Here is a 27016-nt window from a genome sequence, read left to right as displayed (position 1 = left end):
ACATTTTATTTCATAGCGTGGCAAATGTGCAGGTCACAACTTGTCCAGGAGGGGGTTTTGGAGCTGTTTGGATTTTGTATTTGATGAGTTTGATGAGGGATGGGGGACCTGTACCATTCACCTCTATTGTGTTCACTGAGCAACTCTCGTCTCTGCCCCAGGGATCTCAAAACAACATGCACCGATAATTAAAAGTAATGAACCTACTCCTATGACTATAGGGATTATGGCAATAGGTGAATTTGCCAAAATGTTGAACTATCCCTTTAAGTCAGGGGCCACTGTGCTCCTAGTAAAAAATGTTAGTCTGGAGCTCTGGTACCTGTATCTGTCTAACTGTAAACCTGGGCCCCTGCAGTAACATGATGTGGCCTTCACAGAAGTAGACAAAGTTCCTCCTGAGCTGTCAGACACAACATGGAGCAGGTGTCCTTCACATGGCATCAGTCAGAGGACAAATTCCAGCGGATTCTTCAATACTGTGCTCAATTCCTTCTGTTTCCTGTGTTTCAGGGCTGCTAGGAGAAGAATGGATGAGACCCATCACTAGCAGCTGATTACTCTTTTGATCGACTCCCAAGCAGAACCATGGAGGGCAGCGACGACGTGCCGCCGCCGCAGACCGATGTGTGCAGCAGCGAGGCGATAGGAAGAGAAGTCACCGGTAAAGTGGAGGACGGAGCGACTCCACTCAACCCCGCTAACTCGTGTGATGGAGGCGTGACGGGACTGAGCAAAGGAGGAGGGCTGGTGGAGCCCCCTGCTCCGTCGGTGGTGACTCCCGCCGCCGAGTCTCCGGGAGGCGTGTCGCTCAAAGTGGCCACCACCGTGCTGCACCCGGTGTGTCTGGGAGAGAGCCCGCTGATGCTGCCCATCCACCTCCAGATGGCCGGAGCAGCCGGGCCCCAGCTCGGCCAAATGGGGGCATCGCCGTACTTGATAGCAAGCCAAAGCCCCGTTTCCCTCCCCCTGGTCTTGGATCAGCAGGTGATCCAGCACATGAGCCCCTCCGTCATTCCCCAGACCGCCAACTGCCCCCAGCTGCCGCTCCAGAACAACGTGCTGTGTCAGAACCCTCTGTCGTTCGGTTTACCTCCGCCCGTCGACCAGAAGGCGGCGGGACAGACGCAGGAAGCGAACCTGCTCTCCCTCCTCCAGAATCCGGCTTTCGCGGCCATCTTGCAGGACCTCTTCCAAACCCAGGCCGGTTCGTCGACCTGTCAGTCCCCCGGCTCCAACTTCTTCCCCCTCCCTCCCCTCCCTCCTCCCTACACCTCCCCCCTAGCCCCACTAGTCCCTCCTGCTACGCTTCTAGTGCCCTACCCCGTCATCATCCCCCTGCCAGTGCCTCTGCCTGTCCCCCTGCCGATCCTCATCCCTGTCCCTCAGAGTGAGGACTCCAAGGGGAACATGCCAAACCCAGTTTGCACTGTAAGTAAAAGCACTCAGACTTCTCCAAAAGATACTACCTCTCCTTCACTGACTTCAAACAGATGCCTGCCGCAGTTCCAGCCGCAAAACGCGTCCCCATCCTCGCTTCCTGCAGACGAAGGGCAGGCCTTGGATCTATCCGTCAGGGCTCGTCCGGTCGAACCAAAACAGGAATACCCCATCCTCCAGCAGGACAGTGTGCTCGACCTGTCGGTGCCCGGCGTGAGGAAAAAGTGCGTCCAGTCTCGCGGCTCCGGCGGCTCACCAGGACGAGACAGAGAATTAACCTTCCAGTCCGTTCAGGATACGAGTGGTACTTCGTTGTCTCTGGGTGTCGAGTGCACTCAGAGTTTAGATTCCAAACTCCTGGGGAGTCTGGCTTCTCTGGAGTTTAGCCGGCAGCACAAGTGGGTGGTTGACAGTAACGCCGGCGGGTCTAGCTCCGCGGGTCAGGAGGCGTCTCTCGGCGGGCCCGGAAACCTCGAAATAGTCAGTACCTCACAGACCGCCAAGGTGATTGTCTCCGTGAAGGACGCCATCCCTGCCATCCTGTGCGGGAAGATTAAAGGCCTCTCGGGGGTCTCCACCAAGAACTTCTCCATCAAACGGGACGGCAGCCAGGGGCCGTCTCTGCAGCAGCTCTACGGAGTGCCGTCGGCGTCCCAGGGGGAGCAGCACGACCCCAACGACGCGCTTAAAAAGGTCCCGAAAAACAGAGCCATCAAACTGAAGAAGGTCAGCTCGCAGGAGATCCACTTCCTTCCCATCAAGAAGCAGAGACTGGCAGCGCTGCTCCCCAGGAAGTGAGAGCGGCTCGGCGGAGAGGGGGGATTAATTGTTGGACCGTTCTCTGGTAATCCCTCCAGAGCATGTAACTTAAAACACATGTGGGGACATTCTGTAATCAAACTCATACACTTACATGTCCAATCAAAGCTCACAGTTTTGGCTCCAATCGTTCGCAGAAACCGAGGCCCATGAATGTGACACAGAGGTTTCCAGAAAGCCGAGCGGCTCCGTTGTTATGTAATGCACTACTCCGCTGTGTTACACTAAACCATAAATGTTTTCTTGTGTATGGCAGCTTAATGGGCTCTCCATGTGGCTTTTTGGAGTTTCTCTTTATAAACCGGAGATGTGACTTTGTAATTACAGCTGAGACATGGGTTCCATTTTTTCCATTCGGGTTCATGGTTTGTTTCCATGTGTCATTTTTCTCTGAGTGCACTGAAGACCCCGAAAAAAAAAAAAAAAACTTGAGGTCCTTGCTGTTCTGAGCAGAGCGGTGTGCAGGATTTGACTGAGACTGTTAAACATGTCCCCTCATCATCATCACCATCATCATCATCATTATCATCAAATTCCCATAGCCATCATCAGTAGCTCACTGGAGCGATGCGTTCCTCTGTGATTGGCAGAGGTTTAGCATGATGGGCTAACAGGGAGCTGGAAAAGGCCACGGCTACAATTTCATTAAAATCAATGCTGGCAACAGTAAACATTCTTGCTTTGTTAAGCATCAGGGAAAAAGGGATGTCTTAATTGTTTTCATATTCAAAGAGCTTTCTAAAGGCCTGTCCCGATGTAAGGAACATTTCTGAAAGAGGTTTTTTTTTTTTACTGGATGAATTAGTCTCACGGCAAGTGTATACCCCCCCTCCCCTCCCCCTCTCCCCCCATCCATCAACCCCCACCCCAGCTGTTTCCACTAACAGACTTATGAAGTGAATCTAGGTGGAAACCGTTTATACATCAGCGTCCAATGTGAAGGTTCAGACAGACGTAGAAGGGATCAGCCTCAGAGAGAAGATGTGAAAAAAAAGAAAAAAGGAGCATCTCCTTGGCTTCAGTGAGAGAAAATATTGTTCATGTATTGGTTAAAGTGCATGTTAGTCTGTTATTAGAACCAGACCCCCCCTCCCCTCTCCTTCCCTCCTCCTCCTCCTCCTCCTTTATCAAACAAGTAGTTTGGTGTCCTCTTCATTGTTTTGTGGAGTGCGTATTTTTTCCGAGTTGTGGATGTGGAGAGTGTTTTTGTCGTGTGTGTCGGTTCATTTTTTCCTACTGAGTGCACTTTGTCTTAGTTTAGTTTTTAAAAAAAACTAAAAAAAAGAAAAGAACGTTAAACAGTGCCCTACCTACTCTACCAGGACTGTTGCCCCCTTTTTGTGATTACAGAGAAAATCTGTGAATTACAGGCCAAGAACTAATAGCAGCCATATGCAGACTGTCTGGATGAACAGAGGAGGGAGGGAAAATCCGTAAAGCTCCACTTCTTACCATGTCTTTATTTATATTGATGTGCTTTTGGTACATCTTTAACTAAATGTCTGCAGCCTGTTCTGCTGGAGCCTTTCTTTTTTCCCACCACGAGCTAGTTAGAAATGTTGTAGAGGATTTCACCCTTATTTATTCTCTGTACAACTTCTATTTATACAGTCTGTGTACATACTGGATGGTGTGTGAGATGAAGTGTGAGTGGATTTCAGAAACAGCGTCCTGAAGCACCTTTTGCTTATGAAAACTGTTGTTATAACTGAGATGTTATAGTGAACAAACACAGTTGCAATGCTGACAGTTCGATGTTTGCTTACTGTACAGAACGTGTGCTTTTTATATGGAAGTTAACTAAAATGTCCAAGCTCTTAAATTTCCTAGTCTGTCTTTTCTTGATGACATTTTCTATCTGTTTTTTTCTTAACCTGGTTTATTTTTCTCGTGTCCTAGAGGAGCTTCTGATGAGAATTGAGAGTTTTTAAAGGACAAAAAGGGTTTTAAACCTGATGGTTTATATCCTGTCAGGAGGAGGCTTCTTGCAGTGACTGAAAACCTCCGCAGGCATCTGTAACATCTGGACGCTGTGTTTAAACAAGAGGTGTTTACAGTAAATGAAGCACCTACACACTCTGTGAAGTGTCAGTGATGTAACTGGTCCATGAGAGCTTCCAGCATCACCTGCACCGACTCATCAGCCTCATCCGGCGTCTCACTCATCTCTCTGATCGACACAGTGCATCTCTGCCGGTGGCCTTTATTGCTGTACATGTTTTCATCAGTGTTTTTCACCGACTGTCTAAGAAGCAGGATAAACCCTTCGGTTGTTTGATGGGAGTTAATTATTAATTAAACCTCGAGCATTTTCGCTCCACGTCGCTGGTGAGAATCAAATCGTCTCTGCTGTTCTGTGGTTCAGACCGGGGAATACAGTCAATCTGAGAACACAAAACATGTGTAATCCATCAAAATAATTTTTCATAAAAGCCTCAAGTGTTTTCAAACAGTTTTGACAGTCACTCTTATTTTTCATGGGGTAAACACTAGCAGGCCTGGATTGTTTCTCACGCTGGAGAAGTTCAGTTTCTAAACAAACGTCACGAAGACCGATGAGAGCTCAATGATAGAAAACGCCGGACTCAGGTTCAGGTTGTTCTGACGCGGCGTGGTTGTCATTGTGCAGAGCTCCCTGCTTTATGTACAACTGATTTCTGATTCTGAATGAATTTTTGTAGGTAACACTGGTTTAAAATAAAAGAATTCAGCAACTCTGTTCCCCTCTTTTTAAAAAAAAGCATCATGAACATAACCGATCTGTTGGTATTCAGTGCACGTTCTTTTGTTTTCATAGGTTTATTTAAAAAAAAAAAGAAGGAGGAGGAAAAAAAAGAAAATACTCAACATCATAAACACATAATGTTTATCTGGTGTGACGTAATGGACATGTGACTTTTTGCAACACATATTTTTCAAGTAGTTTAAAGAAGATGCAAGAGAAGGAAATCAACAGCACTTCGATCCTGTGTGTGAATATCATATGGCACAAGTCTTTTTTTAATGGAGGAAGGGAATAACAGGAAACTTCTGTTAAGTATAATATAAACAGTGTGCTACAAAACTTGTACTAACAAAGACCACATAAACCTGAGAAATGTCATAGGTAAAGCAAGGCAGTCTAGTACTGGGAGTATCTGAACTAAAAGCGCTGCGTTTAAGTATTAAAAAGCAGAATGGAATCGGCTGAACCCCCCCCTCCCCCTCCCTAAACCCCATCCCCTTTGTCTTCACATTTCTAACTTATGTATATGATTTCCTTAAAATATTAAGTTTCTACAAAATGTACATTCTGTCGCTGATATTCATGGTTAAACCCATAAAAACTGTACACATCTGTTTCCATTGATAACAGTGATTGTAACGGTCAAAAGTGACAACGCTGAGGTCGCGGCTGGACCGGTGAGCTTACAATGTTTCTGACTGGTTTTTAAAACGTTACATCAAAAAAACTTAACAGACAGAGCCCTTAGAAACGTCATGCTCGACTTTCCTTTTTACAATCTGTCCTTTTTTATGAAACCCAGACACTGAAGCTTCTCAGAGGTGTGGGATACAAACTGTTTGGGAGACCAGTGGGAGGAGACTTGCGCGCACCCACTAAGACACAATAATACATGGTGTGGCGCGGCAGGCCCAACACATCCTGCAGGACACTGGTGGTAAAAAAAAAAGGTGAGGACTGATTCGAAATGTCATGATTCTCGCCGCGATACTGACAACATGGTTTCAAACGATAGAATGTCTGTCGAGCACTGCGGGAAGAAGTGGAATGCACTGATGTTGGCGTCCTTCGGGGGGCGGGCGGGCGGGCGGGCGTACCCGTACTTCAGGCATGTGTGTGACGAGTGAACATGGCTATACAACAGCAGAGACAAGGGAGCATTCAAATTCTCTCAGAAGAGCGTGTGGAAGAAATGTCTGACGGACTCTTCTTCAGTATGCCAACGCTTCCTTATTGACCGGAAATTCAACAATGATAAAAAAAAAAAAACATTATATAAGAAGAAACATTCTCCATCTTTGGGGATCCAAAACCAGGATCAACAAATTTCATCTCCGTAAAAAAAAAACAAAAAACAAAAAACGTCCTCTTGTGCACATGTGCTATGCAATGTAAACACTACAGGGATTATTTTCCTTTGGGATTTCATTAAGTCAGTGGTGTCTGTTAGACTCGAACAGCTTTCTGTTCACTGATGAGGGGATGAGGTAATGTGTCAGCACTGCACGGCACACCTTCTCCGCTCTGGAAGTCTGGATGAAGTCGTCACGTGTGTTCTGTCTCTGGAGGCGGGACCTGGAGTAGCATGTCGTCCCTTCGCAGCCCCATGAGTCATTTGTCGAGCGCTGGCTCCTTCACAGGGGCTTATTGCCCCCACGGGTGGTGCAGGGAAGAGTTCTGCCCTGGATCCCCTTTTACACTTTGCCTTGTTTCAGCCTCTCTATGTGGTGGCAGAGCTTCAGTGCAGGTCCCAGCTTCAGACCCATGTATTTCATGATCATGTCGCTCCGTAGCAACATCAGGGCTTTTCCATCAATCTCCTGTGGAGGCGCAAAGTAAGATGCACGTTAGAGGGACAAATATACAGTACTGTGTGAAAGTTTTAGGCAGGCATGAAAAAAATTCTGTTAACTAAGAATCATTTGAAAAGTGTTAATAGTTTATTTTCATTAATTAACAAAATGCAGTGAATGAACAGAACAGCATCAGTTCTTCTAGATTCCTCTTTACACTCAAGATAGAAAGAAAGTTCTTTTTTTCCCCCATGTCTTTTTTGGGCATTTATAATACACATACATTAATTATTGAGCATGCAGAACAGATAATATAATCAAATTAAAATAAAAAGTAATAAAAATGGGACGAACCAAAATTAATAAAGAATAAAATAAATTAACAGAAAAAGGACATTAGGTTGACCAAGAAAACCAATAGGTTGCTCTCCCTTCCCATCCCCTTCACTGAAGATAGTTACATGGGGCCAATCAGACGCCATGATGGATGAGCATTCTTACTTTACAGCATTTTTTCCACACTTGCCCTAAACTTTTGCACAGTACTGGCTAACATACAACAAAAAAAACTTTGGGTGCTTTTAAGTGAACTCACGTGTTTTCTGAACAGCTCAGCGTGTGGAGCCAGCGCTGTGGGGTCAGCATCCCTTACAAACTGCATCACCTCATCAATGGACCAGGAGGAGGGGTTTTTACTGGGCAGCTGCTGACCTTCCTGCTCAGACCCCAGAGCCTCGGGGCCTGTGGTGGAGCTGGCTGCTGCCAAAGAAGAAGAGCATGCGTGTTAAAGGGATAGTTCAACATTTTGGCAAATTGGCCCATTGCCATAATCCCTATAGTTTTAGGGGTAGGTTTGTTACCTTTATTTGTCGGTGCAAGCTATTTTTAGAACGGCAGAGCAGAGCCACGAACTGCTCAGAGCTACGCTAAGGAGGCTAATGGGATTTCTTGGTTTCCCTCATCAAACTCATCAAATACACAATCCAACAACTCCAAAACGCTCTCGTGGACAAGTTGTGACCTGCACATTCACCACGCTATGAGATAATAACGGAACTTTACAAGACGGAGTTGTTTTCGAGGCAAACGCAGAGACTGCTTGCCAAAAAACTGCCCCCGACAGGAACGCGCATCAGTGGTTTCGCATGAATTTACCACTTACACCACAACTCTGTCTCGTAATGTTCCCTTATTATCACATAGTGTGGTGAATGTGCAGCTCACAACTTGTCCACCAGAGCGTTTTGGAGTTGTTGGATTGTGTATTTGATCAGTTTGATGAGGGAAACCAAGAAATTCCATTAGCCTCCGTAGTGTAGCTCTGACCAGCTCGCAGCTCTGCTCCGCCATTCTAAAAATATCTTGCACCGACAATTAAAGGTAACAAACCTACTCCTAAGCAGAGGTTGCGCTAGACTTTTTCGTCGCCGGTCATTTTGACTGACGGGGTCATAAAAATTCCGTCATAATCTATTTTTACCGGTCACTTTAATTTTTTTTAAATGATAATAATGCCATATAGCATTCAATTTTAATTCATGTTTAATTCATATCAAGTCCAAACAAATTGAACAGAGAATGCTCCGGAGCAGAGTCGGCGTCAGAGCACATCTAACTGTGGGGTCAGTCAGTGAATGCGGGGGTCACTTTCTGCCACTCAACATCTAAATACAACGTTAGATGACATCAGTTTTCTGTCAACAATCAACATGCTAACCCATGTGTTATACCAAAACATCCAAAGGAGCACGTTTTATATAGGCACCACATAGTGCACTGGCGTTAGCTCTCTCTCTCTCTCTCTCTCTCTCTCTCTGTGCCTCTCATCTCTCTTTACGCACGCACGCAGCCATTGCGCATCACTGAAACAACTGAAGCTATAGACCACACAGCCAGATGCAGCACAAATTCAGACAGGACATGACCCACTCAGCTTTAAGTGTTATAAACAATGCCATGGCGGGCAAAATACATTAAAAGAAGGCTTAACGTTACCTTTAGAAGAGTTGTGCGCGGCGAATGTCCTACCCCCACCGCTCTACCTGTACCGAGACACACCGCTGTGTAGCTACAGCTACGTAACTTAACAACAGCTGACTACTGTCGGTCCCTCGGACACTGCAGCTGAATCTCGCCCGTTAAATCATTATCGACCGTCATATTTGCACTGACACGACTCCCATCAACATTTAATCCACTTGAAGGAGTTTGAATACTGCGGGGAAGCTTTCTGTCTTCTTCTCTGTTGTTAGTGTTTCTGTGTGGCAGCGCTACAGCCACACACGCTCCACACAGGCCTAGAGGAGGTACTACAGCGTTTTCTACTGAGCGCACCAGCCAGCTGTGTTTTTTTTTTTTTTTTTAATCTAATTCTCACCGTAGTGACTTTGTGACATTGTATATGTTTTATATCGTTATCCACCGCTCCATTTATTGATTATCCGCCGGCTTCATTGTAAACAAATGCACATTGCCAGACGGCCATGGCTGTGAATTGCAATCTGTCAAAATGACGGATGGCCTCAAAATCTCACGGAAAATATCCGGTTAACGCGACCCCTGCTCCTAAGACTATAGGGATCATGGCAATGGGCAAATTTACCAAAATGTTGAACTATCGCTTTAATCGATTAAAAGAAGATCTGAGTACGTCTATGTCCACATGCTTCCGCTGATCTTAAACGTACCTTCCACCCGTCGTAGAGGCTGGGAGGAGGCGTGCTCTGCGGGGTTGGAGGAGAGGCGGCGCATGGGTGTGCTGCCTCCACTGTGGTAGAGGCTGCTGGCCTGAGAGTGGTACTCTGACGAACTCCGCACCATCTGTGGACGAGGAGTCATGGAGTTGGAGGCTGAGTCCATGTAGCGCTGCTCCTTTATTAGGCCGTTCTCCTCATGGGGCAGAGTCTCTGCTGGAGAGAGGAACACACAAGTGACACTCATTCAGTGATCACTAAAGTGTTATTTGCCTCCAAAAACATGTCACATGGAGTAATGGGAACTAAAACCCAGTATTAAACAGTGAGGCCACTTTTCCACAAATTAAAATAGTTCTCAGGTGTCTTAAACACATGTCTGTGACATGCTTGTGAGCCCGTCCACACAGATACGTTTTTCTTTTTATCCGTATAAGTATTTTATCGTATCGGCCTCTCGTCCAGACGGATACAGCAAAGCGGTATTTTTTGGAAACGGATCCCAGAGTGGATGGAACTGAAAACGGCGCCCCAGTAGGGTTGTGCCGATTGGCAATCTGATTGGCAATCTGATCGTCTATCGGCCATGTTTTCTTTTCTTGCCGATTTTACACACATACTCGCTACTTTTTTTTATTGATCCAATGCGCGATCTGTTTGTTTTGTTTTAATGAAGCCGCTTCTCTGGCTGCTTCCAACTCTGTCAAATGACTGTGTTTCGCCAATGAAATGCAGCCACTGGCAACGTCCAATCAGACGGAGCCAGGTAATCATATGACCGCACACAAAATCTCTGCGGTAAACAGGATGGCCACTCCGCCTCAAATCACTCATACAGGCCTGGAGTATGTACTACAGCGTTTTGGGTCGTTTTCAGTGGATCCGTGTGTACGCAGACATTTCTGGAAACGATGCCGTGTTTACAGAGATTTTTTTCAAAACGAACAAGAAAAAGATCGTTTTCGGACAGACCCTCAGTCAAAATACCCCAAAGATCAAACATCACAGCTCTTTTCATCCTCTCAAAACAGCCCTGTTCAGAACGACTGGTTTCAGTGCCTGTCCCTTTAAATGCAAATGAACCACTGCTCGCCCCGCGCCACCGCTTCTACCAGTACTCACAGATAGGGGTGGTATTATGCAAATTTGAAAAGTAATGACATCATTGTATGTCAACTGAGGCAACAGCTCATAAAACCAGATGGATTTCAACCTCAGGAGCCTGAAAATTACAGATGTTTTTGTCACTTCTCAAATTTTGGGGGCCAGAAGGCAAGACCAACAGCTAAATTAAAGTGATATTTCTATAATATGTCCCCTTTAAAGGCCGGAGTGATAAACTGGCATTACTCATCCTGCTGGAATTTGAAAAGACATAAAAGTAATCAAATACACTTCATCTCACTAACTCAGTTTCTGATTCAGACAATTCTCTATAAATGATGCATCTTTGCTGTTCCCAGTCCAGAAGACAGAGCTCTCTGTCTCTGAGCGTGTGTGCAGGGAGCAGCATATTTATTCTGAACAACCTAACATTCTTGCCTTTCGTTAATCAACAGTAAAGTCGACTAACCCGACATCAGACATGACTCATCGTAGTATCACCACCACTAGTTTCAGTGCCAATACTCCAAACCGCACCGTGCAAGTAGCTTGGCTAGTTGTTTAGTTACACTGTAGTGTGTTAGGAAAATACAAGCTGATGTATAACACGCACTTTTTGGTCAGTAAAAGGTCAATCAAATGATATATAATGTGTTTTATTTTTTGCTTTCATGTATGTAGGAACAGAAATACAAAGATAGGGAATAAGGATGCGTGAGTGTGTCAGAGAAAATGCTCAACTGCCAATAAAACACACTATAAACACACATGCTTCAGCCAGTGAGCAGAGTTAAAAGACAACTCCAAACCTCTTTACACAGGCCAAGTGTACAACTGTTTAGACTTTCCCTGCTTTGTATTACTGCTACTGCAGTTTCAATCCTCAATATTTTCATATATAAATGCATTTTTGGAGGTATTCTAGACTTGATTATCAAAACTATCTTTGTTTTCTAGATTTATGAGTACATAACTGAAGAAAAGGTGTTTCAGAATAAGAAGCATGTCAGGTAAAGTAAATGCATGCAGACAGAGCTGTACCTTCTGAAGGGTGAGCCTCGGTACGTAAGTGTTTGGGCGACAGAGGGGCTGCGTATGGCGGAGAGACTCCAGAGAGACTCCGTTTACTACCCCGAGCCAGAGAGGGAGCGTCCAACGCCTCCTCTTTTACTGGAACACACAAACGAGGAAGAAGCCGTTTAGAGCACAGGATGAACACAAACACAAAGGTACCAAGATACATTTCTTTTTCTACAGACAATGGAATATGTCCAGCTGAGTGCGCTGTCATCACCTGACTTGTTCCTGTCATACGCTGTGTAGTGGCTGAAAGGCTGGCTGCTGAACAGGTTGTCACATTGCAGGTGATGACACATGGTCTCCAGGAAGCGCAGCACGAAGGAAGCACTGGATGCCGAAGGTAGTTTGACCACTCGAACTCCGCCGTCTGTTCTCACTGGGAAGAAGGACGACACTCATCTGTCACAAAGTGGCTTGGCTACTCGTACAGCCATCGTTTTTCATCTAATAACGTTTAACATCTGGTGTGTGTGTGTGTGGGTGGGTGGGTGTGTGTCTACCTCTGACGATCTCTCCTCCCCCTGAATGAGTCTGCAGAGCACCGAGCAGGACTTTAGGCTGGTACGCGCAGTCTATACATGACTGGACCACCTGCTGGAGCACAGTGTTCACTGGCCCCGGGCCAAAGTGGTCCGGCAGATGCTGCATCTGCTTCCTGTCCAGGTGTGGGCCGCAGTTTCCGTGCTTATTCACATAGACACACACTGACACAAATAACACATTGAACTCGTTAGATCCTGAGCTGATAGCTTTGATGCAGAGTGGAACAAGTGACAGCAAATGAGCGTTAATGCTTACCTGTTGAGACCACAGAGCCCAGACTGGGGGGGCTCTCCTGTGGAACCTGAATGCTGGGCAGCTGCGTCCCACCCTGGAGAATCTTGGGTTTTCTCTGAAAGAGTCAAGTTCATTTGCAAAGTTTAAAATGAGTTACATGGAAGCAGAAATAATTAATGCAAGGTTTAAATTAGGGTTAGCCAAAGTTCATGTAAATGACTTTTGCAGGGCTCCAGACTAACTTTTTTTTTTTTGGCCCCTAACTTCAAATTTTAGGAGCGCAAGCAGAAAATTAAGGGGCGCACACTGTAAATCGACTTGCAAAGAGCAACTAATCACATTTCCTTTTCATTCATGATCCTCACACACATTGGTCTGCCACCTGTAATGACAGATTGCAGATTCTCTGAGTCGCCCATTCCATGTTTCACCAGTGTGAAATTCTCAAAGTCTCAAATTTTATAGGCAAAACACTCCCATTGAGAGGCAGTCTGGAGCACTGAAACGTAGTTAAGACTCATACAATAAAACATCCATGGAAGCGAAGCAGCATTAATGTGTGGATGGCAAGCAGAAATAAACCTCAGAAACTGGTCTTTTTGAACGGCAGATGGACCGAAGTTATAATAAGCATTGTTGAATTATTAGCGATGTGTGTTTTCGCACAGGCAGTGTTTAGGACGGTTGGAGGACTGTTTGGGGCAGTGTTAACACAACAGTCACTCTCGGGAGTAACACACCAACACAGCTGCACTGAGCCCGTCCTGAAGGAGAGGTCTCTGTGTGGCCACAGTCATGGTCTGTTATGTGAACGCAGCCAGACTCCAATCTCCTCCAACTGCCATGTAAAGATGACGTACCGCGCCTCTTTTTTCGTTATTGGTGTTCACACACACACACACACACACACACACACACACACAGAAGGGCGCATGCATGACAGCAGTTCGCAGTAAAAGCGAAACTCATACGGTCTGATCGCCTCCCCCCCACCCCCCGCTTTATGTACACATATTCGTGTTATCTTTCATCAGCATGCAGATGCAGATCGATTCGTAAGTGAGGGTGATGTCCTGCACCCAAAGCTTAAAAGAATCGTAGAGGAAACACTGGTCTGCTCCATGACTATACTAAATAAAGGTGCCTATTCAAAATTATTGTGCTAAAATGTCAGTGTGCACTCTGCTTTATCTGTATATTTTCCAGGTTAAAGCAAACTGATTTGGCACAGTTTTTCCCCTCAAAAAAAAAAGGATTATGAAGAGGAATGCACACCAGAAAGAGCATCTGAAGAATTAAAATAAGAGAAGTGTTCATTAGTGTTTTTTTTGTAAACGACTAATCGTAAACCAAAAAATAATCGTTAGATTAGTCAAAAAATGAATCGTTAGACTAATCGACTAATCGACTAATCGAAAAAATAGTCGATAGATTAATTGGAAGAAAAATAATCGTTTGGGACAGCCCTAATGCAGACCAGAGGGCCCTGGCTGGAATATTCTGGACGGGATTTGTCCTTGTTTTCGATTGTTGCAATAATAATAAACATGTACAATATGTAGAAGAGTATTATACACTTGAAAATATCCCTCTTAAGGTGCATTTAGAACAGATAAACAAAAAGTGCCATTAATTTGCAATTAATCGCAACTTGACTATGGGAATTATGTGATTCATTGATTAAAATTTTTTTATCAATTGGCAGCCCTAGTTAAAATATCTCAGAATAAGATTTTATTAGGGCGTTGGGGGCGTCTCACCTTGCTTCCAGGTTTGGGTCCTCTCTTCTTGTGGGGCCGCGGTACAAGCTGCGTGGTCTCAGGTATGCTTCCGTTCTGTGCGGCTGCTGCCTCTGCCACAGCTTTGAGCAGAGCGATGGTCTCGCTTTTGGGCCGCCGGCCCCGGACCCCCTTCCTGACGGGTAACGGGGGCAGAGGGTTGGGGAGTCTGTAGGGGGACTGCATGGACCGCCTGCTGGGCTTGGAAGGTGATGCCGGGAAGGTCTGCAGGCTCTTTGGGAGGTTGACTGTAGAAAAAAAAACAAAAAACAGCATAAATGAAAACATCATGTACTTAGATGATGTATTGAGTGTGATGTCATGACTGTCCAAGTCTTAAAACACAGTTATGAATATGAAAAGCAGGAAAACCATTTAACTGTGTTTGGATCAATAACACAGGCATGTTCTCTCTGTCCAGGGGGGGAGGATATAAAAATGAAGGATGGTTTGGTTTCCCATCACTGAGCGTCTCCTGGCTCATTAGGGAAACTGTGTGTCATTATCAGTGGAGCCAGTGACCGACGCACTGCGCTGTGTGGCTGCTGGTGGGCGAGATGAAAGTCAAGGCAGAGAGATGCTGTGGTGCCAGTCTGGGTTTGAACAGGGGATCTCATTACAGGAAATGGAAGGGGAAGTGCTCCAGTTTATCATGTTACTTATTCTGCATCGCCATGTATTTAAATGACTGTTGAGATCAACACTAACATTACAGCGACTACCTACCTGGGATTTATTGTACAGATTAATACTACAGACTAGTTGCCAAGCCCTGTAATAATAATGTATCTAAGATATACATACCAAATATGTACAGAATTACAGCAGTACTGTTGACTATTAAAGGTCCAGTGTGTAAAATGGGGGGGGAACAGTGAAATCTAGTGTTCAGATTCTAGATTGCTGCACTCACTCACGCTCACCCCTCCCATCAGGAGGAGCATGTAGCGATGAGGTGAAGATCTAAACCATTTTGAGATATGTCTGCTGCTCCTTCTTCTTTCCTTCCACCCTCTTCTTCGTTGGTTATTTGGTTTATTTATGCGCAAATCTGGCAGCGCAAGATGGCGACACTCTCTAAAGCAAGACCCTTGCTATATACGTATATATAGATAAAAGAAGAATTATAAGGCTACGAAAACCAAACAAATTCTTTTTTAGCGATTATACAAATATAGTCACTGGTAGTATATTCAGATTTTGCCAATAAACCTTGCCAATTATTACACACTGGACCTTTAAGGAATTAAAACAAATGTTCAACTGGCTAATCAACATGCCCTAATGAAAAAGGAATAGGCGACATGTTTTCTATTCACTGAGTAAATAAGTACAATAAATTGTAGAAATCCCCATCCTTGTCCTGCTCTTTCTCTCTCTTTCTCTCTCTCACACACACACACACACACACTGAACCCATCAGTCGTGGTCAAACTGGCCACTTGGTACGCTGGAAATCCAGCTGATGGACCATTAAAAAAATCCATCTGTTTTTTTCTGGCGTGTCTACGTGCTGCATGACTGGATTTACTCAGAACTATACCACGTCAGATCAGCCCTCACGCGCCACAAATAGACTCTATCTCTGCAGATGAAAGACAGCCAGCGAGGATGACTAAACAGTATTATAGTAATATGATGGTGCTGATGGTAAAGCCCGTGATAGCTGTCTCATAACTGTAGCATTGTGGTCACGCTGGTATCGTCACAGGCCCCAACAACATCGCTTATCTTCAAAACCGAGAGATTTTTTATTAGAAATACATGTGTTGTCAGTGCTGGTTTACTCAACAAATGGCAGAGCCTCACAAGCAAGTAAAAGTGACATTACTGTGCTGAAAGGAAGAAAAAAAAAAACACACCACTCTGCCAATTTACTGCTCTTGTAAAGAAGAGCGCCAAATGAATCTTCCTTCAAAACGCAGCCTGAGCTTAAAAACAAAGCCCACACTGATAAAAGGGGCTGGAGCGCAGCGCTGCATGGGAGAGGAGAGGAGAGGAGAGGAGAGGAGAGGAGAGGAGAGGAGAGGAGAGGAGAGGAGAGGAGAGGAGAGGAGAGGAGAGGAGAGGAGGCCAGGGAAAGGGGTATGTGGGTGGTTTCCTTGTTCCTCATATACGAGCAGGTAGAAGTACATTTAAAAAAAGAAAGAGCAGGGCTCAGCTGTGCGTCATATATTCAACGGTTGATAACCTCATCCTCTCCATCCAGTCTTTTTTTTTTATGTCTTTGAGCAAATGTCAGAGCCCGGGGCTGAGCAGCTTCTATGTAAACACGTCTCCTCCGTGTAAACAGGTATGATGTGAGGAACATAAATCCTCTCTCCTCCGTCCCTCCGTTCCTTCTTAATTCTGTCTCTTCCATCCCACCATCTACCCAAACACACGTGAACTGGATCTGCAGTTTCACACACAGTATCTCCCTCTACAGTTGTCTTCGTTGCCGCGTGTGCGTGTCACTGCAGTTTATCAAGACGACCATGCTGAGAGAACATTGTTACACTTGTTTCTAAGCAACCAAACTTTCTTTTAGCAGCGTGGCCGCTGTGAGGGCTGGAGAAATAAATCCATACCCATCCAGCGCCGTGTGTAAACCTGTGCCGGCAGTTTACAAATCAGTGCCCACAGATTTACAGATTCCAAAGCTGTGGGCATGGGTTAACGAATCCCAGACCACAGGAAATCACTTCATAATAATAATAATAATTCAGAAACTTAAACTTAAAAGTAGCAGGCATTGGGGAAATATTTAAAGACACTTGCACTAGAACAACTCCTGTGTCAAAACCACAAACACCAGCCCAGCTGCAGACATCACAAACCTCTGCTCAACCTCTGAAACCACAACACCACACCATTCATCCACATGTGCTGTTAACCCTTTAACTCAGAAACATTTCCATTCAGAAATGTGCAGTTGCATGTTACATAGCAGCACTTGCCTTTTATCCCCTCAGCAGCACTGCCACTGATTGATCATGAGCACCATCGCTACAGTTTAACATGATTATTACTGTAATACCAAAAGGCTACTTCAAATCTTAAAGGGATAGTTCAACATTTTGGCAAACAGGCCTATTTCTATAATCCCTATAGTTTTAGAAGTAGATTCGTTACCTTTAATTGTCGGTGCAAGCTATTTTTAGAACGGCGGAGCAGAGTCGCGAGCTGCTCAGAGCTAGGCTACGGAGGCTAATGGGATTTCTTGGTTTCCCTCATCAAACTCATCAAATACACAATCCGACAACTCCAACACGCTCTGGTGGACAAGTTGTGACCTGCACATTCACCACGCTATGAGATAATAACAGAACGTTACAAGACGGAGTTGTTTTTGAGGTAAATACAGAGACTGCTTGCCGGAAAAACTTCCCCCGACAGGAACACGTATCAGCAGTTTTGCATGAATTTACCTTGAAAACAACTCTGTCTCACAACGTTCCGTTATCTAGTTTTTATTCCTTTTTTAATTTTCTTTTTCTTCTTCTTCCCGTTATTATGAACGTTTTCTTTTTTCTGTTGTATGTTGTACTCCAAAATACACATATTTTATGGGATTGCTCCATTTTCTAAAAAGAAACATCTGTGATGGAATGAGAATCAATAGTTTGTGCAGTCCTGCAATAAAGTATAAAAAAAATAAAAAAATCCTCCTGGACCATCTACTCATTCCTCAAAGCACATTAGGGAACAGGACAGTGCAGAACAAGTGAGATGCAGAAAAGTGACAGTGAAGCAGTGAATGCGAGCTGAGGAAAAGATTAGCAGTGAGCTGTCAGTATGGCCTCTTCCTGTCCTGATTTCCTTTTCATAAACTGTGCTCTTTGATTCGTTATCCATGCCCACAGTTTTGGAATGTGTGCCTGTGGTTTTGTAAATCTGTCGATAGGAAGTGGCTGCAGTGTGTCAGTTAATAAAAGCTGGAGGTTCTCAAAACTGAGAAAAAGTTACAAGTCGTTTCTCCAACTGCTGGAAACATGAAGGAAGTTAGCCCCAGCAAGACAGGCTAATGGCAACAGCACGTTTGGCTGGTTGCTATTACTGCCTATGTGTCCAGTTTTATGATCTCCTGTTAGCAATTACAGCAGAGCTGGTGGCTCCAGAGTGAGTCAAGCTCCTTCACTGAGCTGTGATGATATGACTACCTCACCTACTTGTCCAGAAAGTGAGCACCAGCTTTAGATTTCACTTACATTAGTCCTCTACAGATAGTTAAATGATGTTTTAACTCTCTGATGAGCTTATGAAACTGGTTGGTCAGGAGCAGAGAGGAGACGGTGGTGAACATGGAGGAGCTGAGGTTAATGAAGCGGATTAGAGAAGGTAACTGGTCACCTTCAAAGATAATGAGAAGATTATTTCTGGCTTTTAATGACTGGAGTAAATACAATACATGCAGGTTCCATGTTGTCTGTCTTAAGTGTGTTACTGAAAAAAGGACCAGTAGTGCAGGTGAAGGAGGAAAGAGAAGCTAGAGAGCAGCAAGGATATGAAAGGGAGGGGGCAGGGGCAGGTCATCGGTCAGTGCGTTTACATGCACAGCCAAGTCGAGCTATGCTCATAGCTCGATTCGAGTGTCTGGTCGGAGTTCTGTCCTTGTCCTTCACATGCAACAGGGAAAATTGAGTAATTGACTGTGTCTGCCTCCTCAACAGAGGCGGTGATATGTGTTGACTTTCTGTCACTGAGGAAAAAAATGGATATAAACCGTATAGAATTCTCAACTACAGTTCCCGACCCGACAGCCACGCTGGTCCGGGCGGGTCCAGGCTGAAAATAGGCTATAGCCTATACAAATGCCTCAGATTGGGTCTAAAACACATCTTCTTGCTGGTTGCACTGTGTGAAATGCACTCAATTGACACTGCTTTTTTTTTTTTCCTTCGGGTTCGGGCCGGCTTCTGTGCTTCACTTTGTGCTGTCTCTTCTGTTGTGAAGCATGCGCACATGCATTGTCCAGTTTCAGTCTGATTAAAGTGTAAGCATGCAGGAGAAAATCAATTTCCATGGGTGTTTTAGTCGGATTTGGAGAAGTCCGGAATTAGTCGGACTAACGCATTTACATGCACTTAGATTTTACAGTTATAGTCAGATAATTCAGTTTTTTCAACTGTCATGTAAACGTACTGAGTAAGGAGAGGAGCAAGAAGAGCCTGGTCAGACTGGTGTCACATCCTCATGGACACACTAGGTGAAACACATCCTCAGGGAAACACTGGGTGACATGAAGAGGCAGAGATTCCTGCTTTCCTATCTTTTCCTAATCATGTTTCCATCCTTCTCTGTGTTGGGTGCCATTTCCTGGTTGTGGGGCGCCACCACAACAAAATAAGTGTGAGGGAAGCATTCACTACGTACACCAGCGTCTGTGTGGACCGGTGCTGCCACCTACTGGGAAACACTCACCACTGTTGCCTGGTGGCTGGAGGCTGTGCTTGGTGAGGGAGCACCAGCCCACAGGGAAGATGTCCCGGGAGTCGAACTTGCACCAGTAATCGAAGGCGCCCCGCCACCCGTCGAACATGATGAAGACCTCGTCGCCCTTCACCTCCCCGATGGTGGCGGGGCAGATGAGGTACGGATTCTTTTTGTCCACGGCCTCCAGCTTCATGCCCGGCTTGAAGCTGTTCTGCGGGGCCCTCTGGGGCTCCTGGAAATAAATTAAACATCTTTGATGTAAAATCATGTTGTTCTGTTTAAACAACAAACATTATTGAGGCGGCATGTACCTTTTTAAACGCTGTTGCTGGTGCCATCTCTGCTCCATTTAAAGTTCTCAACAGAAACATGGGCCATGAGGACGCGTTCATCCGAAATCCTGGAGGAGAAAATCAAATGAACAATGAAAATGTACTGTTAGTAACACGCCATGTCGTCTGTTGGATGGTTTTTCACCATTGCTAGTATTCTGGATTGCTTTATTGTCACATTTTCTTCACTGGAGCATCATTTTGTTATTTAATAACTTCAGACTAGTTTAAGGTCCAGATGATATGAAATATTAATTATGTGTGAGTGTGAAATTTAGTTTGTTTTGTTGTGTGAGGTCACAGTGACCTTGACATTTGAGTGAAATTTCCCAAGATGTTGCGTTCATGAGGCAAAACATCCTGTTTTGTGAGGTCACTGTGACATTGACCTTTAACCACCAAAATCTCATGAGTTCATCCTGGAGTCGAAGTGAATGTTTGTACCAAGTTTAAGGAAAAATCATTACAGAGATTTAACGTTGAAACAAATGAGACAGACGGATGAATGGACTCCAGAAATCCTCTGGCCCAAAGGTGGAGGCACAAAAAGAGTGGGAGTTAATTTCAGATGTGGGATATTTATTAAGCACCACTTTTATGTTGCTGCAAAAATGTACTGTTGTTATTTTAATCATTTTAAGTTCAGGGGCGTCGTTTAGCTCAGTTGGTAGAGCAGGCGCCCCATATACAGAGGCTATGCCTCGCTTCAGCTGGTCCCTGTACCGAATCCTGATTTGGGCGGCCCTTTGCTGCATGTCATTCCCCCTCTCTCTGCCTCCCCATTTCCCGTCTATCTCCACTGACCTATCAATTAAAACAGTGGTTCCCAACCTCTTTGGCTCGTGACCCCATTTTGACATTTCTGGCGACCCCGCGATCATGTGCAGTCAAGTGATCGAGGCCGTCAATCTGGATGCGCCAGCTCAGATATTTCTATATGCTGCATTTTATTTGAACTGGATTTATATTCGAGAAAGTGAAAGTATAGAATACAGTTGTTTAAGATTGTGTGTGGTGTTTTTAATTTAAAAAGAATAATAATTTGTTTTTTTTTAATTATACTTTTTTTTGTTTTTTTTTAAATCAATTACTAGACATTTCAGGTGACCCCATTTGAATTCCAGGAGACCCCACATGGGGTCCCGACCCCAAGGTTGAAAAACACTGAATTAAAAGGCAAAAATGCCCCAAAAACATACTTAAAAAAAAGAAATAATTGTACGTTCGTCGTTCACACACATTTCTGTTAAGTTTAATATTTTTGATTGTATTATTATCATTATTCCAGATTTATTAAAAGAATGACAGAACTTGTTGTTTTTCATAGACACTAACAACGTGCCCCCCCCCCACCTCCCTGACAGTCTAAAGTCTTACCCAGCGGTGGCTGCAGCATGTCTCCGTTCTTCTCACAGGTGCCGATGGGCTGGATGTCGGAGGAGTCCACCAGCCTCCAGAAGTCGTTGCTGTTGTCACTTCCGTCCAGACGGAGACGCAGGCGAACTCCAGTTAAACCCATCACCGTGGCGATGCAAACTGAAGTGGAGTTGCGTGGATCGTGGGCCTCGAGCTTCATTCCCACTTTGAAGTCATTGGATGGTGGGATTCTGGCCTGCAGACAGGGAGACAATGCATGTATGTCATTGTAGCACATTGCAAGAAGATTATTATCTAATCAGCCCCAGGCTCCAACCAGGTCCAATATAGGCCACCTACATGCAAAATGTGTGTTACATTTGTTATCAGTTGCACAGAACAAATGTGTCAGTGTGGTTGTATAATTTTGGGTAAGTGATGTAGCATCCCATCTTTACAGGGATGTGAGTATGGAAATCAGAAATTCATGGAACTACTGTTACCCCAGCAACAACAGTACTTAATGACACGACTTCAACAGCTAGGTCAACACAAAGCATCACAATTGAGTGGACTTTGAGAGTGCAATGCAGATTTTAAAAGAAAAAATGAGAAAGACAAGCATTCTTTTACCTTACCTTCTTTTTATGTCTTAATTATTAACCAATAGCATCACTTCGATTTGCATTGACAAGGGAGAATGGGCCTATCTTCCTGCAAAAGGTGTCTGTGAATTATTGAATGACCTGGGGACGTACCTGACGAAAACAGCCCGGTGGAGCTGGTAGAGATGATGTTTCTTTGAGATATTCTTCCCAGCTGAAAGCATCTGAAGAGAAAAGGTGAAATGCTTCGTCCATAAAAACTGTGAGATTAAGTATAAAAACCTAATGTCTTTTTCCAAAGATCAAAAATCTACTAAGAAATCTGTAACTTGTATAACATATTGCAAACCTCGAAAAAGCCAGCAAAATTCAGCTCTCTATTACAAAGTAATGTGATTTAAATAGTTAATAAAAACAAACCACAGCTCTTCTTAAAGTAAAGGAATGTAGGAGAACGGTGCTCAGAAAACACATACACTTAAAGCAGAAGTAAGTGATATATTTGTGTTAATATAAGTCTTAAATAGTTATATCTTCCGACAGCAATCACTTACATAGAGTGTTTGGACTGAAACACGGGTCTGTCAGTCCCTCTGCTCTGCTCTGAGCCGAGGAGAAAACATTTATCGTATCCTACAGTTTTTATCCAATGAGGAGAGAGAACGGCATGCAGGGCTGTGTGTGCAGCCAAGGGACGCCGTGAATGTGGTGACGTAGGGGCGAGGACTGTTATGGTGCGTTCAAGGAAACTCGTAACTCGTGTTTTTCCGACCTGTGAAGTCGTACCAGTTCTATCTGGTACGAGTTCAGGGGTCGGAAGTTATGAGTGGCAGTTATAGTGACTTTCACAGGTAAAACAGGTCGGAAAAACACGAGTGGGTTGCCTGGAACGCTACAAAGTCGTAAGTTGTGACTTGAAGCTGTAATTTACTGTTTCAAAAGCCTGCCTGGAACGCAGCATTAGCCAAAACGACCGGATCGCTTACTTCTGCTTTAAATAAGTGAAACACTACAATAAATAAATAATAGACAACAACTTCACCTTTATTTGTTGTGGGTGTCGTACCGGTCGGTGGTACTGTTCTTCCTGGTTTCTCTTTCTTGCCATCTTTTGGATCTGAAATAACACAGATAATAAAATTCTATAATATATATATATATATATATATATATATATATATAATTCTAAAAAAAAAAAAACCTTGTCACTTCAGACAAGAGAAACCACCAGTGTCCAACATGTTTCACATGTGAAACATAAGAATTACATAGGCATTATATGAACTAATATATTGCACCGATTTTACACTTGTTAAACAAGAGTCTGGACACTGGTATTAATATGGATTTCAAAGGATCCTAATAACAATTAACAATAAATACCACAGTGACATGTGGAGACACTAAGGCTGGTGACACACATGAATTTCAATGAATAAAATGCATTCAGCAACCTTTGACTGTAATAACAATGGCTCAAAGGAAACTGTTTGTTGTGTCAAAGCAAATCAATACACACCCACTGTACTGTCGCCCAGGTATCTTCTTTTAATGTTCTTGAGTATATGCCTTTACTTTTTTTTTTTTTTACATTTTGATGAAATCACAAGCTGTCCTGACCAAGTCAGTCAAACCTAACCTGAGCAGAGGTCTGTGAAAACATCTGTGTGAGTGCACTGAGTAAGTAAGGAATAAAAAAGAAAGGAAATTGAAAAAATGATGGTGAAATTATAAGTTTTAAATCTACTTTTTCGATTTCCCAGCAAGATCTCTAACGTCATGAACAACAGTCTTTGTCAAACATAGTCAAAGTCAAGGACTCTTTACCTTTTAGCGGAGTTTTCCCCATGGTGACAACCAGTGGTCACTCTTCTGATGACTATCAAGGTGTAGGGAGTTGACCCAGTGTTCCTCTGTGCCTGTGTAGTTTTATCCTAAAAACGCCAAAGGTGAGACCTGAATGCTGCATACACACAAACAAAAAACACAACAATATTCATTTGTTGAATGAACTGATAAAAGCAAAAGAGCTGTAATGATCAATACAGAGGACATCTGCGGTTATGAATATGTTATAATTATATATAATACAATTACTATGCTAGTAGAGATCTTCAAGATTCAGTCTATCATTTTGTACATTATGTTGAGAACTAATATGCAAATATACATTCAAAGCACAAAGCACTTTCCTTTGTCAATTTATCTCTCAGTTATGATACAATCATGTAATAGATTGTATATGTAACCTGGGGCAACAAACATCTGCTTGAATTAAATGTTTGAATACATGTACTTGGTCAGATGGTAGGTTAAGCAGAGCTGCTGTAAGCGTGGGGGAAACAGACTTTTCTGACAGGTGAAACACTAGAATTTAACTCGTGTTGAGAAGTTTGGTGTTCCTGTAATGGACACTCCCACGGGGACGGGATGGCTGTAACACGGTGGGTTTTTTTCGTGGGGTTCATCACTGTAACGACAGGCCTGCGTACTGTACCGGGACAGCCCAAATGACACTATATTGAAGTTAGCGTACATTCCCTCCTCCGCGTTTCCAGATGTGAAGTGAAATGCTAATGGGTCAGTAACTTACTGGCCACAATAGGTCACCGAGACATTTATGAAGTGGTGAGCTGGATCCGAAGAAAACCAAATAACTGTTAGCTGCCTGCGGCTGTTGAGGTGAAAGACGAAGGAAACGGGGCTCCACGTTGTTAGCTCAAACGGCCTTTTAAAGTAAAAACACAAGCTCGCTCATTAACGTTGACGGTGAAATTAGCCATGTTGGATGACTAACGTTAACGTTACAATACCGGGGCTAACGCTGCCGCCGTGAGAGCTACGTTACGTTATCGTTAGCGTTGCTCTGTGATGAGGTACTTGTTTTTGTCCTACAACATATAACGCAACTTGGTGAATCTTTTCCCTCGTGCGTACAAATATTTGCACACTTTCCGATGTTTTTTTTCTATCCAACTCCTACGTTACCCATCATCGTTAACTGTTAGCGGGTTGTTATGTCACATCACAAAAGCATTTTAATGTTACATTTTTATGGTTCTGTCCAGCTAGCTAAATATCATAGAAACGTAAATGATACATCACTTTTTATGTAAGGTTATAATAAAAAGAAGTATATTTCTGTACTAAATATGGCGAGATTACCATCGGACCTGGTGTGTAAATTTAACACTATAGGGTTCCAGGTAATAGCCAGGGCCCAATGTTGACAACTGGGAACGCTTGATTTGCTAGCCACCGCTGCTGGCTAATAACTAGGTTGGCTAACCTCAGCGTTAACGTTAACCCAGTGAGAGCAGTTTCTTCCACATTATCAAGGAGAATTACACATAAGCAGGGTCGGGGAGCTTAACCCGACATTCTTCTGAAACTCTCTATTATTAATTCTAAGGAACAAACTTACAAGTGCCGTCTGTTTTTCGAGTGAAGATCCACTTTTTCTCTATTCGTCAGCTGCCATTTTTTTCACGAATGTAGTGTATGCTTACACGCATGTAATTTATGCCAAAGATAGCGTTGTGCAGAAGCAAAGAAGAGGCAGCGACACGGGCTCGAGTCAGTAGGTGTAGTTTAATAAGCCAATAAACGGCTGCGTTGCTCACGCTTACAGCCAATCAAGCACGACTTTACTAATTTCATCCAATCAGCGTCTGGATGCCTCGGTCTGTAATGTGGGGTTCTAGAAAGCAACACTAGTCATCCATCTTCACTTTCTGTTTTCTTTACAAGGGCTTTTTTCATACTTGGTTCAAAACGGAGAAAAAATAATTGTCAGTAAATGTGAGAAAAACATGAAAACTGAACCGAGGCATAGACGCTGAAATTCTCAGAAGTAAGGCTGTTATCTAAATAAGGAATGTGCGGGGGAAAACCACACCAGTGAATTAACCCACACAACCCATAATATCAATGTTTAATGATGGAGAACGTTTAAAGTGAATTAAAAGGGAAAAAACTCTGTAATATAGGTTGATAAATTAAATTAAATAATTAAATGCATGATTTGTACATATTTATTGTTTTAACTAAATAGACAAGACTTCGTGGTGTAATTACACATATAATGTTAAAACCGCATAATACAGATTACTTGATTTTAAAGTAGCTATTCTCAAACTTATTTCAGTATTTGGAGAATTCAGAATAGAGAGACAACTCAGCAAAAAAAAAAAAAAAACACAACAACTACAAAAACAGCAACAACATAAGAATAAAAACATAGTCTGACTAAAAATTCTATGAAAATCTAAACTTTCTATGAGGATTGGTACAGTAAATGTAATATGAAAGCTATGTGTAAGATGGTTCCAGCTTGTTCTAGGGACTGGTGCGTCATCACATTTGCCATATATCAAAACCTGACTCAGAATCATTGTCCCATATTGGTTTCAAACTCTTGTGTTTTTCCCCACCCACAATTTTCCTATGAAGTTGGTTCTTACCATATATTAAGCTGTTACGCCTAGTAAACAGGTTTCAGCACATGTGAAGACACTCACTGTTGCCTACAGCCATAAACTTGTGACAAGAACAGACTATAATGTCTCTGGGTTATTAAATTTGCAATTATGATAGCTCTATCTCCAACAGTAACCTGATACACAAAGTATAGGCTATGTATAATAATAACTGGTTAATTAGGTACATTTGTATATCTTCTACATTATGAAAATGTGAATATCTCCTCCTCCATTTTCCTTCATTCCTTCCCCAGTGTAGGCTACAGGAAATCTGCAAATAGCAATGCTTTGCAGTTGAAGTCACCTAATTTGTGTATTTTAGCTTTATATTTCAAAATATATGTTTAGTAGAAATTAGAATTAGAAATTAGATTAGAAAGTAGAAATTCATAACGGTTAGGTCACATTTTTTAGCTGAGTACCCAAGCAGTTTTTATCCAGTGAAATTTTGTTGATCTCTAGATAATACATTTCTGATTCCTAAATTTTGACAAAAAGAAAAAGAAAAGTCTGCATGTGCCAAATAACATTTAGCTCCTTTGTTAAGATTGTCATTATCATTATTATAATCCAGATATTTGTGGGAAAGTTCTTTGAACTCGCTCATTGACTTCAGTG

General features: G+C 43.4%; 2 protein-coding genes across 4 annotated transcripts; one reads left to right on the top strand and one right to left on the bottom strand.

Moving 5' to 3' along the window:
* Positions 1 to 588: 588 nt before the first annotated feature.
* rai2 (retinoic acid induced 2) lies at positions 589 to 2238 on the top strand (the record flags this gene model as incomplete). Its single annotated transcript, XM_083970053.1, has 1 exon — positions 589 to 2238. The coding sequence occupies one exon, from the start codon at positions 589 to 591 to the stop codon at positions 2236 to 2238; it is 1650 nt and encodes a 549-aa protein (XP_083826179.1).
* Positions 2239 to 5143: 2905 nt separating this feature from the next.
* On the bottom strand, positions 5144 to 25433 carry LOC310984549 (sex comb on midleg-like protein 2). 3 transcript variants are annotated; one of them, XM_083969786.1, is made up of 15 exons: positions 25342 to 25433; positions 23745 to 23880; positions 22960 to 23034; positions 22071 to 22141; positions 21334 to 21568; positions 19936 to 20024; positions 19613 to 19856; positions 14192 to 14457; positions 12453 to 12546; positions 12155 to 12358; positions 11869 to 12030; positions 11616 to 11744; positions 9465 to 9686; positions 7373 to 7536; positions 5144 to 6804 (listed from the first exon to the last, which is right to left on the bottom strand). In XM_083969786.1, exons 2-15 carry the CDS (start codon positions 23764 to 23766, stop codon positions 6679 to 6681), a joined length of 2103 nt encoding a protein of 700 aa, XP_083825912.1. In that variant the 5' UTR covers positions 23767 to 23880; positions 25342 to 25433; the 3' UTR covers positions 5144 to 6678. The 3 variants fall into 3 exon arrangements, with proteins under 3 accessions (XP_083825912.1, XP_083825913.1, XP_083825914.1); XM_083969787.1 differs by having other exon boundaries at positions 7373 to 7533; XM_083969788.1 differs by having other exon boundaries at positions 9465 to 9683.
* Between the last annotated feature and the right edge of the window lie 1583 nt (positions 25434 to 27016).

The sequence above is a fragment of the Trachurus trachurus genome (genome assembly GCF_905171665.1).
Source record: "Trachurus trachurus genome assembly, chromosome: 4".
Classification (NCBI taxonomy): Eukaryota; Metazoa; Chordata; class Actinopteri; order Carangiformes; family Carangidae; genus Trachurus; species Trachurus trachurus.
The sequence above is the reverse complement of the archived record's forward strand: the minus strand, read 5'-3'. Positions and strand labels throughout refer to the sequence as shown.

Coding starts and splice junctions, on each gene's coding strand:
- LOC310984549 (XM_083969786.1), bottom strand. CDS start 23,766: ATGGGGAAAACTCCGCTAAAAG. Junction 12,547..14,191: donor GACCCAAACCTGGAAGCAAG/GTGAGACGCCCC, acceptor TGACTCTTTCAG/AGAAAACCCAAGATTCTCCA. Junction 7,537..9,464: donor GCCTCTACGACGGGTGGAAG/GTACGTTTAAGA, acceptor CTTCTTTGGCAG/CAGCCAGCTCCACCACAGGC.